Raw genomic sequence first — 13,113 nt, forward strand, 5'->3', positions numbered from 1 at the left:
ACGGTGCGTCGGTGGTGCGCGGTGACACACTCTCTCACTCGCACATACATGCGGGACAACGCGGCGTATGAGTGTCAGCTTCATGGCGGTCGTCCGTATCCCCTTGCCGGCAACCGTCGCTATCAGCGCGTTAATCTGAGAGCCACACTGTGCGCCATCTTTGTATCTGCTTGGGCACAGTTGAATCTGAAGCCGAGCCAGAGTCCTCCAAACTAAATGGAAAGAGACGAAGGCAATCCGCAGGCGTTCAAAAGTTTTCTCTTTGACTTTGTATCTAGCGTTTTGTGGGCGCCAGTTCCATTTTTATAAATCTAATGAAAGATAATGAAATTTTATTTCGCTTCTTTTGATTTCTGCGCAGTTGATGCTGAAAACTAAAACAGTTGAAAAAGAACCATAGATTTGTGTGTGCGTGTGTGTGCCTTCCATGCATTTATGGAGGAGTGGACCACCTCCGTAATACACAATAATAGAATTAAAGTGGCTGTGGCAGTTGGGAAGGCTGTGGTGGGCGTGGGCGTGGCTGGGCGTCGGCTGTGTGCCTTGGGTTCAGAAAAGTTCAGCTGATAATAAAGTTGTCAACAGCATTCATTTAATTAAAGAAAACAAAGCCAAAGCTACAGCACTTTGGGAATAGGAATACTCCAACGTATGTACCACGATGACAGCCGAGCAGTGGGAAAGCGAAACAGAGAAAGTTAGCAAGATTAAGAGGAGAAGAGGGTATCCATAAGTGTATCTGTGTGTGTGTGTGTGTGTCTGAGGGGCGACCAAACTGAACCTGTGTCTACCGCAAAATAATACCAGAGCTGAGATTTATGGCGTTTAGTTAATATGGCCGCCGGAAATGGTATTGTGGTTTGGTCTGACTGTCTAAACAGTGTATCTATATCTGTCTCCGTCTCTCTGTCTACGTCTGTCTTGTGTGTGTATGAGTGGGTGTCGTTGGTGGTTTTTAAGCTTCTTGTCGGAGCGTTTTAATTTGAAAAAGGTATGCTGTGAGACAGGCAGAAAATCCGTGTTAATAGAGACTTTTGCGGCGCACCTGTCTTAAGTGGTGCCTAAATACTTTGAGCAAATCGATGCTGGAATGCCATATGCAGAGCAGGCAAATAAGCAAGTATAAGTTAACTTATAAGGCTATGTCGGCAATATATAAATATAACTAGCATGAGGAGTAAAAAGCAGCTTAAAAATAATAAAGAAAATCAGCGAAAATGAGATGAAAGCGAGAAGCAACTTCATAGATTGCAAACTCTATTTATTAATTAAATATTGCTAATTAAACTCTTAATTGATTAATGAAGAAATGCGTAATGAGAAGCAATGTTTCCTCTCCCACTTTGATTAATTTTTCAGAGCATTATATAGCCATTTCCATAGACTAATTGGCAGAAAGAGGTTCGACCTGCAAGAGGAAATACTTAACAGTTTTTCACTTAATAGACATTGAAAGTTTATTGATTATTTAATAACTAGGAGAGCTACATAATATATTAGCAAATTTTTGTATTCACTTATTGAACTGAAATGTATTTTTTATCCTTGCAGCGCCGATGGCAACTATGAAGTGACAATAATGACAAAAGCAATTCTTCATCATACGGGCAAAGTGGTTTGGAAGCCGCCCGCCATTTATAAATCCTTTTGTGAAATTGATGTCGAATACTTTCCGTTCGACGAGCAGACATGTTTCATGAAGTTCGGCTCGTGGACATACGATGGTTACATGGTAAGTGAGAGTACTTAAATGCTTATATATGAATGTTTATCACTTGGCTCGGGCTCCAGAGAGCGGGCTGTCAATCACTGGCACTGCCACAGCTCACATCTAAGCCATCCATCAATACAGTGGAGAGTTCGGTGCGTTTTGGCTTCGCTGTCGCTTCTGATTGACTGACGGCTAATCAAATGTTAATCAAATGTTTAACTCGATTATAAAAGCATTAAATCGCGAAATTCAATGTCAGACAAATGGGCGTGGCACTCACACGCGAAGAGAGTGCGAGTATTGGAAAGAATAAAATGTAAAATACAACAACGGCAAATGACTTTTTAAACATGTTACACCGAGCACTGACTACGACGACCTTGAAATGAATGGCAAAACAAAAGGACCCACTCCCTGGCAATTGATTGTTCGTTGTGCAGTTTTATTGTTGTTCGGTGTAAGCAGCCAGTAATAAAGGTTCCTCGAAGGGGCGTGGCTCACTTGGGGCTGCCCTCGTGAATGGCTGTTATATATTTATTTATTTCAATACTGTTGCTAATGTTTATTGTGTTTTTGTACACTTGACACGTTTCGTTCGTTCGCTCGTTTTTTCATTCCTGGGCATGTGATAAATCACAAGACTCTCACCCACACACTCGCACACACATTCTCAAAAGTACATGTGTGTGTGTGGAGGAGATAACAGCCAGCAGCTGCGTTTAATGAACCAGCCAAGACTTCGCAAACTTTTTGGGACTCGTTTGTCAAACGAACAGCAGCTACAACCAAATCGAAATTGACATATAGCAGCCAGCTTCCAGTTGTCGACAACGAATTAATAATACACTTACTGATTTATTTGTTATTCTTTCATACATAAAGTTAACATTTAAACTCAAATTACGTCTGCTCATTACCTTCACTGAATATCAACTAAACCAAATATTGTCTGTTTCTGTACGTTAATGGCATTATTCGTAAGTCCATATATTGGGTTTAAGGATAGAGTATATTGGCTTGTGCTGGTCTCAAGTTAAGTTTATGTCCCTCAAAAAGTTCGGTGATACACAAATTTTATTTTTGTAAAGAAATCTACTAATGAAATGTCAAAATCGACTGAAAAGGTTGTTTTGGCTTCGATTTTCCAAGCTGCAGAGCCAAAGAGAATACATTGTGCTCAAGTTGTTTTAGTTTCAGTTGATTACTCACCGTGTGATAAGTTTTTAAATGCCTATGAACGAGTATTACGCAGTCGTTTACAGCGTTTCGCAATTTTCTGACTTGTTTTTCTCTTGTGGAAAATATGGCGAATTTACGCATCGAGAGCTTCAGCATGCTTCATTGAATTTAACTTCATAAAAACGCGTATACATATACATATGTATGTGCATATATGTCGTGTGGCGTACATGAGATGATGGACGGAGTAAACATGTCTGACAATATAAAAAAATTGTTGCCAGTTGATTTCGTTGCTTATTCAGAATTCTGTTTGTGCCCAATTGGCGCATCAGGGCGTTAATATATAGCTACGTTGCTCTAATGGGAGGGAAGTAATCGAAAATTGTGTCTGTGTCGCAGTTTTTAAGAAAAACAAATTGAATTTGTTCAATTATTAACATTAAACAACTGAAAACTGAAAGCAAAAGCTGTTGCTATTGAACCGCATCAAATGAAGATGATTTCCATTAGTCATTCGAAACGTAGAATAACTGCAGATGATTCATAATGTATCACGAAAAGTGAGTGCGCCCTGTGTCAATTGGAAGAGGAGCTCACAAATAAATGAACTTCGGCAAAAAACAACAAATAGCTAACAAGAGCAATAACGAATGAACTGAAATAAATGGTAAAACGTAAATGTCTTTTACGCTCAGAGGTAAACGTGAGCCAAACTTCGCAGCTGCCACTTCTGTTGCCCAAGCTGTCGGAGGATGGGGAGGCAATCGCAATCGCAATTCGTTGGGCAATTGACGATTGTCAAAATTTGTCAAAAAAACAAGTACGTTTTCGCATCAACATCTGATTGAAAATCAGCAACACCTTAGAGTTACTGCAATAAATTCATTGCGCCAGCTGCTAGACAAACGAAGCCGTCACTTGAGCCAAATGTTGTTGTTGTTGAAGTTGATTTCCTTGGCTCGTTGGAAAATGAGACAACAAATCAATGTTAATGGCAGTACAATTGCACAGGTGTGGAATTGTCAAACAATCTGAAGCATAAATCAAACAAGCTGAAAATAAAGGCGACACGAAAGCTTTGCAGCTCTACACAATCCCATAATTAAATCAAATTAATAAATAATAATCATATTATATTCGCTTTACAAAATACTATCCTAAACACGATTCACTTCCAATTCAAATCCAAACTACAAATCTTCTGCGAACACAAAAATGAATTAATTCATCTTTCATTTTAGGTTGACTTGCGACATTTGAAGCAAACCGCCGACTCGGATAACATTGAAGTGGGCATCGATCTGCAGGACTATTACATCTCAGTCGAATGGGATATTATGCGTGTGCCGGCGGTGCGCAATGAGAAGTTCTACAGCTGCTGCGAGGAGCCCTATCTGGATATTGTGTTCAATCTGACGTTGAGGCGAAAGACACTCTTCTACACAGTCAATCTGATCATACCATGCGTCGGCATATCATTTCTGTCCGTGCTGGTATTCTATCTGCCCAGCGACTCGGGAGAGAAGATTTCACTCTGTATCAGCATTCTGCTATCGCTGACTGTGTTCTTTTTACTGCTGGCCGAGATTATTCCGCCGACGTCGCTGACGGTGCCGCTGTTAGGCAAATACCTGCTCTTCACTATGATGCTGGTCACGCTCTCTGTTGTGGTAACCATTGCGGTGCTGAATGTCAACTTTAGGTGAGTTCATATATGGAACGATTGTTTCCGAGTGCGTAACTGATGCATGTGCCCGTAGATCGCCAGTGACGCATCGCATGGCACCTTGGGTGCAGCGCGTCTTCATACAAATCCTGCCCAGGCTACTCTGCATTGAGCGGCCCAAAAAGGAGGACCCCGAAGAGGATCAGCCGCCCGAGGTGCTCACAGATGTCTTTCATTTGCCGCCAGACGTGGACAAGTTTGTTAACTACGACACCAAGCGCTTCAGTGGAGACTACGGCATACCAGGTAAGCTTTCACCTCTAAGCCCCTCTGCCAATGGACAGGACAGTTGTAAGCGCCTTTGTCAAACTCAACAGAATTCTTTAGAAGCTCGACAAAGCTTCCATTTTTATTTCAGCTTGAGGCAAACTTTTTGTTGTTCACAACTTTGGCATTGTTGCAATTGTTGCTGCAGCTAGATGCGAGACTTGATGTAGGTTCTAGGTCCCGCCTTTGTTGTCGCCTTAAAATTTATGCTTGTTTTCAACTGGCTTTAGCTGGCGCATTAAGTAACCAGCTCAGAGTTTTCTATACTTGGGTAACCAGGCAACCAGCCAAGCAGCCAAGCTTATATTTCGTTTAAATATGCGCAACTTCATTGAAATTATATGAATTTGAATGCCCAACGCCATTGCTGTAAGCTCTCAGTGCATATAATTTATGGCAATTAACGGGCAATTGCACTGCCAAGTAGCACAATGATGCCAAAGAGAACGGCGAACAGGCAGCAGGCAACAGAAACCGAGACAAACAGAAATCGAGACAAACTAACAGGCGAACAAGTAGACAAGTTGCATAAGTTGCTCCTGCAACTAGTGAAAACTTGCGGCAACTCAGCAAAGAATTATTCGCTTTCTAAATTAGTTTTGTATCGTTTTGTCACTGTCGTCGGCGCCATTCGGAACGCTCATTACAAAATGGTGGCAAAACTAAAAACTAGAAATAATACAACAGACGTGCACAAAGGAAAACTTGTTTTAATAAGTGCGCAAAGAACTGGTGCAATAAATACAAAAAAAAAATAATAATTTGACAAAAAAAAATAATTTGAACTTTCATAAATTTTTAATAATTCTTGAACTGAGTGAATTCCGTTAGCGAAATAATTTTTCATAAATTCACAAATAATTAATTCAATTATATATAGTCGAAAACCTTCTTAAAAACAACACCTTGCACATGCGGCTACAGAAAAAACAAGAAAATAAAGCAGGCCTTGTATATCGGATATGCATCAATTAGCTATTTTAACCGCTGCAAATCCCACTTACTATTAAGTATACGACACGTAAAACCACTCAAAAAGCAGACGCCACGGAATTGCAGTTGCCCACGAAGCGCCAAAAAGAAAGCCACAAAACTGAAGCTTAAGCCACTTGGTGACTATTTTTCGCCATCCAAAAGTCCAACCGGCTTTCAATTAACGCTTTTCCTTTTCCTTTCTTTCAACTTTTCGCATTCCCCTTTTATGGGAGGGAACGAAGGAGATATTGAAACTTTAAAACAGCCTGTCAAATAAATACAAAATAAGTAGAGTGCAGCTAACTATTTACTGAGTTTCTTTATTGTTTCTGCTGCTGCTGCTACTGCTGTTGCTACTTTCCAGCCTTTAGTCTGCACCTCCTTAGGGACATTGCGAAGAAATAAAAAGGGCACCAATACAAAGCAGAGCAGAGAAAAAGTTACAAATTGCATTTGCGCATAAAAAAATGGAAAATAAAATGGGGCCACATCAAAATAAAAGAGCTGCGAAATAGCTAGCAATTTGATTTACCAAATGCTGTTATTGCGCTCTGCTATAAAAAAAAACATAACCGAACGATGAGGGCAAGGAGTAAAATGTGCGCAATTAAAGATGTTCAAGCATAAGCTAAACGGCAAATAGAATAAGCAGATGAAAAGCAGAGACAGTGAAAATGCAAAAATCTAATAGAGTGTATACTTCTCTGGCTCACTGTTACATAGCTGCTAACTTTTTGTGCGATATAAGGAGAGCATCCAGATTTGTAGCATAAGATATCGAGTGACTTAACATATTAGATTAAGCAGATCAACTGAACTGAAATATATAGCCCTATCATATAAGCTTCGAGATGCTCCCAGTGAACAAATAAGGTAAACGTATGTTTATTTTTGCAAGTAAATAAAATAAATGAATTTAAAAAAAAATAACACAAAAACAAAAACTATTTGAGATCCAGTAACAGCACAAAAATCAATCTTCTAAAAAGTAAAGTCCTGTTCTGGTAGTAAGTCTTGATAGCCTTCCTTCTTAATAGAAACCCAGTCAGGTCCAAAGACAAATCTGTCCTATACCAAGGTTATTGCTCTTCTTTTGCGGAATCACCGATTCAAGTTTCCTGTGCTTTTAGTGCTCAACGGATCAGCTGCAGCGGGCGCAAGAGAGCTAATACAGGGAGAGGATCATCAACGTTTCCACTCTTACAACTAAAAACTCTAACTGCAACTCTTACAAGTTACCTCATAATTTGATAACAATTAATACTTTATCTAAAATTGTTCATACAATATCTCACTTGATCTCTTTTCAGTGTTACCCGCTGCTCATCGCTTCGATTTGGCGGCGGCCGGTGGTATTGCCGCCCATTGCTTTAGCGATCCGCCTCTGCCCTCCTCACTGCCACTGCCGGGCGCCGATGACGATCTATTCAGTCCATCGGGTCTCAATGGCGACATCAGTCCGGGCTGTTGTCCAGCAGCTGCGGCAGCAGCAGCCGCAGCCGCAGCTGCTGCAGCCGATCTCAGTCCCACATTTGAGAGGCCCTATGCACGGGAAATGGAAAAGACTATAGAAGGGTCGCGCTTCATAGCACAGCACGTGAAAAACAAAGACAAGTTCGAAAGCGTAAGTATTGAATAACCAAGTGCAATTTCTTCTTATTTCTATCAGAGTATTTGTTAGTGGATTGCAATCAACCAGCAGCTAATTAGCTGTTGCACAGAACATTCCAACAACATCAACTTATACAAGAGTGTTATAAGACTTTCTGACACTTTCTCACTGCTTTCAAACCAATAACAAGTTCAATTGAAAGCATTGTTTGAGCGCAATTTCAATTGACAAAAGCTACAATCAATGTTTTGATTGCGATTAATTAAAGCGAATTGATGCAAATTCGTTACGAACTTTATGTAATTCACTTTGCTCCTAAAAGCGTAAAATGAAAACGGACAGATGGTAGTGGGAAAACGACATTACGTCACAAAATGCTGGCATTCAAAATTAATCCGTTTTCGTTACGCCCATCGCATACGTTGGCCAGACTAGCGTCAGACCACGAACCAGTCAGCCGACATGCCGAACTAGCGGGGTCGCGACGTGTTTACGCCGCTTCCTGATAACCCGCATTAGTCAGCGAGCCATGCAGCCGCTCGAATCACGTTGCTTGCATTTCTCTAATCAAAAATTGTAAATGGAAGATGAGCTGGCTGGGGCAGGGAGTGAATGCGAAAAGGGAAGGCTAACAGTGGCGGAGACACAGGGACACAGGGCAGATCGGGCGCATCGTCACGTTGAACTGAATTCAGGCTGAGTGATTGAGTTGTTTGTGGCCAAATAGTTGGCAGCGTGCAATCGGAAAGCGCAATTCTGGATTCAGAGTGCAAGTTTGCCAATCATTGTGGCCACAGCCAGGCAATGCCCTGCCCTGAATCAACTCGGTTCGGGTTCAACTTATCCAGCGCCAATTTCGAATCAATAACGAAATTGAAATAGATTTGGTAATTCATTTCTGAAAAGCTTTCACAAAGTGTTGTGGCAACATTGCGGACTTCAGCTTTTCAAACCAAAATTATTTTAATTAATTCTTTAACAGTTAGACATATATAAAGAACGAAATAAATATGCAATGGCCTTGACTGAAGGACTGCATTCTTTTTTTTTAGAAATATATATATTTTTAAATTCTGTATCGATAAGCATCAATAAGCTAACCATTTGAACTGATATCTTAGGAATTGAATTGATATCGTGAAATTATTTTCAGTAATTTGGAACTTGAATTCACTTGAAAAACTTCAACTCAGGCTAACAGATACGAGTCCAATTTGGATAGTTAATTTGGCTATATTTTACACGCCTCTTTGAGTCGTACTTAGATATATGTAGTTACTTATAGATAGATAATATCTCTGTCTAATTTTAATTGCTTAGACTTCAATGCGTATACTTCATATATTCTCAACAATATATATTTTCTTCGACAGGTGGAGGAGGACTGGAAATATGTTGCCATGGTATTGGACCGTATGTTTCTATGGATTTTCGCAATCGCTTGCGTTGTCGGCACAGCGCTAATTATATTGCAAGCGCCAAGTTTGTATGATGAATCGCAGCCGATTGATATACTATATTCGAAAATTGCCAAAAAGAAGTTCGAGCTGCTCAAGATGGGCAGTGAAAACTCCTTATAGCGTCCACTTGGGTTCGCAGCGGGCTGGTGGAATTTAATCATCAGCTCGTTGCGAACCCTGTTCGCCGCACGCGACGATGATCGTGGATAATATACGATGAGCCAAACCATGAGTGTCTCGTCGCCGTTATACAACACTAACAGCAGCAACCAGAGCAGTATCAGCAGCAATAGTGTTAATACCGTTGTCGATAGCAATACCGATAACAATAACGCAACGATAAACAGCTCATGGAGCCCATTATAAGTAGCGGAGCGAAGCGAACATTGGAAATAGAAAACAAACAAAAAATAAAAATAAAAACAATCGAACGATTGCGATTGCGATTGCGAGTTTACGAGCAGTTGATCAAAACGTGTATGTAAAGTAAAGGAAATCAAGTATTGTAGTGTTGCGTAACGTTAATCACGTCAATAACCGTATGCAAGATCAACTTTGACATATGTATATGACACTGACACGACGACCCTCCATAGCTGGCAAAGCTGAGGGTTTAGCTAGTAAGTTTTTGATGGATGTGTGTGAGAAGGATCGTACATTATGCATGTGCGTGTGTAAGTGTTAGATGGTTGTGCAGTGTTGCATAATGTGGCAGCCAGTGTTGTAAAAACAAGAAAATAATATAAAAAAGCAAACGTATTGTAATTTGTATTGTATTTTTGAGCGCCAAAAAGTTCCTTGTTGATTTTTAGTTCTACAGTTTCATAAAATAGAACAACAACAAAACACATTACAAAATGTTTTAAAACGGCATTTTAAATTCAGAAGAAAAAAAACCAAAAAAAAACATAAAAATTAAAGAAAACAAAAATGAAAATTGACTGCATGTGTTCAGTGTTTTTGTATGCGTGTGTTTGAAAGTGTTATCGTAATCAATTTTAATTATTTATTTATTTGTGCATATTTTTCGCGTAATTTTTACCAAAATATGAATATAACTTAGCTAATGCAAGTTGGCAAAATGCATCAAGTTTGAAACTGGTTTTAGCGTAAGTAATACCTAATTTATAAGTAACTAAATTATGTATCGATGTTAGCATAATTAGTCGCTAAGTCTTAATTAGTCTTAGCTAAGCTACGTAAGTTTTAAGCCAACTAAAAATACTATTAACAAAACCAAACCAAAAAGTTCAGCCACACGGCGACTTGGTCAAATGAAGCGCGAAATTCTGAAATAAATTTAGTTAAAAATGTTGCATAAGACAACATCCAATTTTTAAACTCACATTTTTACTACAAGAGATACCCACACACATACACATACACACATGTATGTATTACCATATGTATGTAAATTGTAAGTATATATAACACGCATATATATGGTTTATATATATACATATATACTTAAACATAGTTTAAACTCACGACAAATTTAAGACAATTCAAATTCAATAACTAAAGTTAATTGCAAAAGTGAAAAGCAACTTGAAGGAAAAAAAATATAAAAAAAAAAACAATTTAAAACGTAAATCAAATCTGCAAGAAAATACACTTAAAATAAACTACACTTTGTTAAGGAAACTAATTTACGCTATTCGTTTGTGTCATTTTTCAATATTCAGCTAGACGAAGCGCCATTTTCGAAAACATAAATTCGACTTTAAGTAAGAGTTCAACGAATTCTGTTACAGGTTGTCTGTTCTTTGTACTCAATTCCGCAGATGCTTTGCATATTAAATATTAGGAGATTCAATTTAAAAACTTTTTAATTGCCTGCAGCTGAAGTGCTGGAGGACCGGAGGGCGGAGCTGGGCATCGCCATAGCCTTGGCTGAGTGCAATACACAAAGAAACACCTTCAATGGAAATGCCAGAGCAAACGAAACTTGCCGCAAGGTTTTTTTTATTTGCATTTTTAATTGATTTTACAAAAGTTTTTCCCACTACATCAACAGCAGCAGCAGCAACAGCAGCGGCATCAGCAGCAGCAACAACAACAAGCAAAATATTAACAACGCAAATGCCATTGGGCGTTGGCAAGCGCCGCAGGGTATGCAACAAATTAAGTGAGGAATGCAATTTGCATGAATGTGAGTGTGAGTGTATACGTCTGCGTGTGTATGAAAGTTAATAAAAAATTCGAAAAGTACACCAAAAATTTGCATAACTTGCATGCAAACGAATGAGGCAAAAACCATAAATGAAAACTGCTGAAACTATTAGCAAGGAATGCCGCGACAACTCAGCTCAGGGTTGTCAAACTCTTTTGCTGTTTATAATTGTTATATTCGTCGCTGTTGTTGTTGCTACTTCTGCTGCTGCTGATGTTGATTTAACTTTGGTTTGGGATTTTGTGCGTGCAAGAGGGGACAAAAGTTTAATTAAAATTCCACTTCGAAAATATTCAACATTTGTGAATGTGTATTAATTAAAATAGTTTTTCAAGCCAACAAATATGTCAGTACGACACCAAAGCTCGAACAAATGAATGCACAAATACACATACATATATATCTATACATATTTATTATAAACTGCAATGATTGTGTACAATTATTTGCCATTGCAGCGATAATTGGCAAATGCGTTGAGCATTGAGGTGTTTAAATGTTTGCAGACATTTTCAGAATTTGTAGGACATTTACTGAAATATTAAGTGATTGATATTAAATTGAATGTCTGGAGAGTAAAGAGATGCACAAACGAATAGCGAAGCACACAGCAAACATATAGAACACAAAATAAGCAAACAATTGAAGGAAATCAAGAAACACAGTAACAAAACACACACACACAAATGGAAAACGTAATTTAAATAAATTAAAATTTAAATAGCTGCACCATTTTGGTGTATTAAAATGTAAAGTGCATAAAAATCAACAGTTAACATTTTTTAAATATTTAGCTATTAACTAAACGTAAACAAATGTTATTTAAAACAAAATATCATAAATCAATTTATTAATAAAATAAAAAATTGCATAGGCATTTAAAAAAACACACACACGCACACACATACATATATACAAAGAGACATTCAACCGCAGGCAGCCCATAACAAAATATAATAATTGTACATTGAATAATTACATCAAATATTAAACGTATTCAACTGAGCTTATAAAGTTAAAATCCCAAAAGCACTCGAAAAAAAAAACAAATAAAAATTAATTAATAAATTAACAAATTAAAAAAACATAAAATGGCAAACAAAATGAGCAAAAAATAATAAACAGCTATTTGACAACTGTCTCGACTTCCGTTTTGAAAAGCATATAATTAAAAGTCTGAAAAAAAATATTTATAAACCCACATAATGAATATATAGAGTATATATACGAATATATACGCATACACATCTAAACACATAATTATATATGCAAAATCTAAGCACACAGTATGTATGTACTTAGGGCGGAACTAAGTAGCTAAACCGTAAAATCAGAAATCTCAAAACAAAAAATAGAAAGAAAATGATGCTGCGTTCAACTTATTCACAGAGAGAAATCTATTGGCTAATATCAAAAATATGAAAATAATATTTAATTATAAATATAAATGATTTTTTTCATTGTTTGTTCTAACATTTCCAAGGCATAGAACAAAAATCTAATGTGTATGTAAATAGAAAACAATTCATGGAATTAAATAAAAAATTTGTAATTTTAAGTTAATGCTTGCCAGAATTGTAAAGAAAATTGTACTTATCTCTGTTTTAAGGTATGTTTCCTCTATTTATAAGGCCCGCTTGCTTTGTTCCCAATGTGCATTCCACAGTTCATATAAAATTCATTTTGCAAAATTTAGCTTGTGTTGCTTGAGAGCTAAGTTTCTAATTAAGAGAAGATTACGTTTCCCCAGGGAAATAATATTGTTTCTTTATTCAAGCACATTCAGCTTAACTTAGTTTCGAAGAATTTACAACTTTTTGATAGCGGAAAGCAGAACAGATTTAAGCTAAACAAATTTTGTTATAGTTTTAGACAATCAACAAAATAAATATATTAATTATAAATAAATCGAAAAAAGATAGAAAAAACTAAAGACAAGTAAATGGCGTAACGTTTCTGTGAATAAATTAAACTAAATACCGTAAACTGCATGTTTGAATTAAAGTC

At 37.6% G+C, this 13,113-nt stretch overlaps 1 protein-coding gene across 1 annotated transcript in view; it reads left to right on the forward strand.

The window, feature by feature from the left end:
- LOC111593371 (acetylcholine receptor subunit alpha-like 1) overlaps positions 1 to 9,763 on the forward strand; it is a 73,016-nt gene extending 63,253 nt beyond the window's left edge. Inside the window, exons 6-10 of the mRNA XM_023306087.2 lie at positions 1,552 to 1,732; positions 4,135 to 4,595; positions 4,654 to 4,865; positions 7,172 to 7,485; positions 8,847 to 9,763. Of these exons, the coding sequence (XP_023161855.1) occupies positions 1,552 to 1,732; positions 4,135 to 4,595; positions 4,654 to 4,865; positions 7,172 to 7,485; positions 8,847 to 9,053 (1,375 nt within the window). The 3' untranslated portion in view covers positions 9,054 to 9,763. The remainder of the gene's footprint in view (positions 1 to 1,551; positions 1,733 to 4,134; positions 4,596 to 4,653; positions 4,866 to 7,171; positions 7,486 to 8,846) is intronic.
- The last annotated feature ends 3,350 nt before the right edge of the window (positions 9,764 to 13,113 follow it).

The sequence above is a fragment of the Drosophila hydei genome, unplaced genomic scaffold, assembly GCF_003285905.1.
Source record: "Drosophila hydei strain 15085-1641.00,03,60 unplaced genomic scaffold, DhydRS2 tig00000063-arrow-pilon, whole genome shotgun sequence".
Taxonomy (NCBI): domain Eukaryota; kingdom Metazoa; phylum Arthropoda; class Insecta; order Diptera; family Drosophilidae; genus Drosophila; species Drosophila hydei.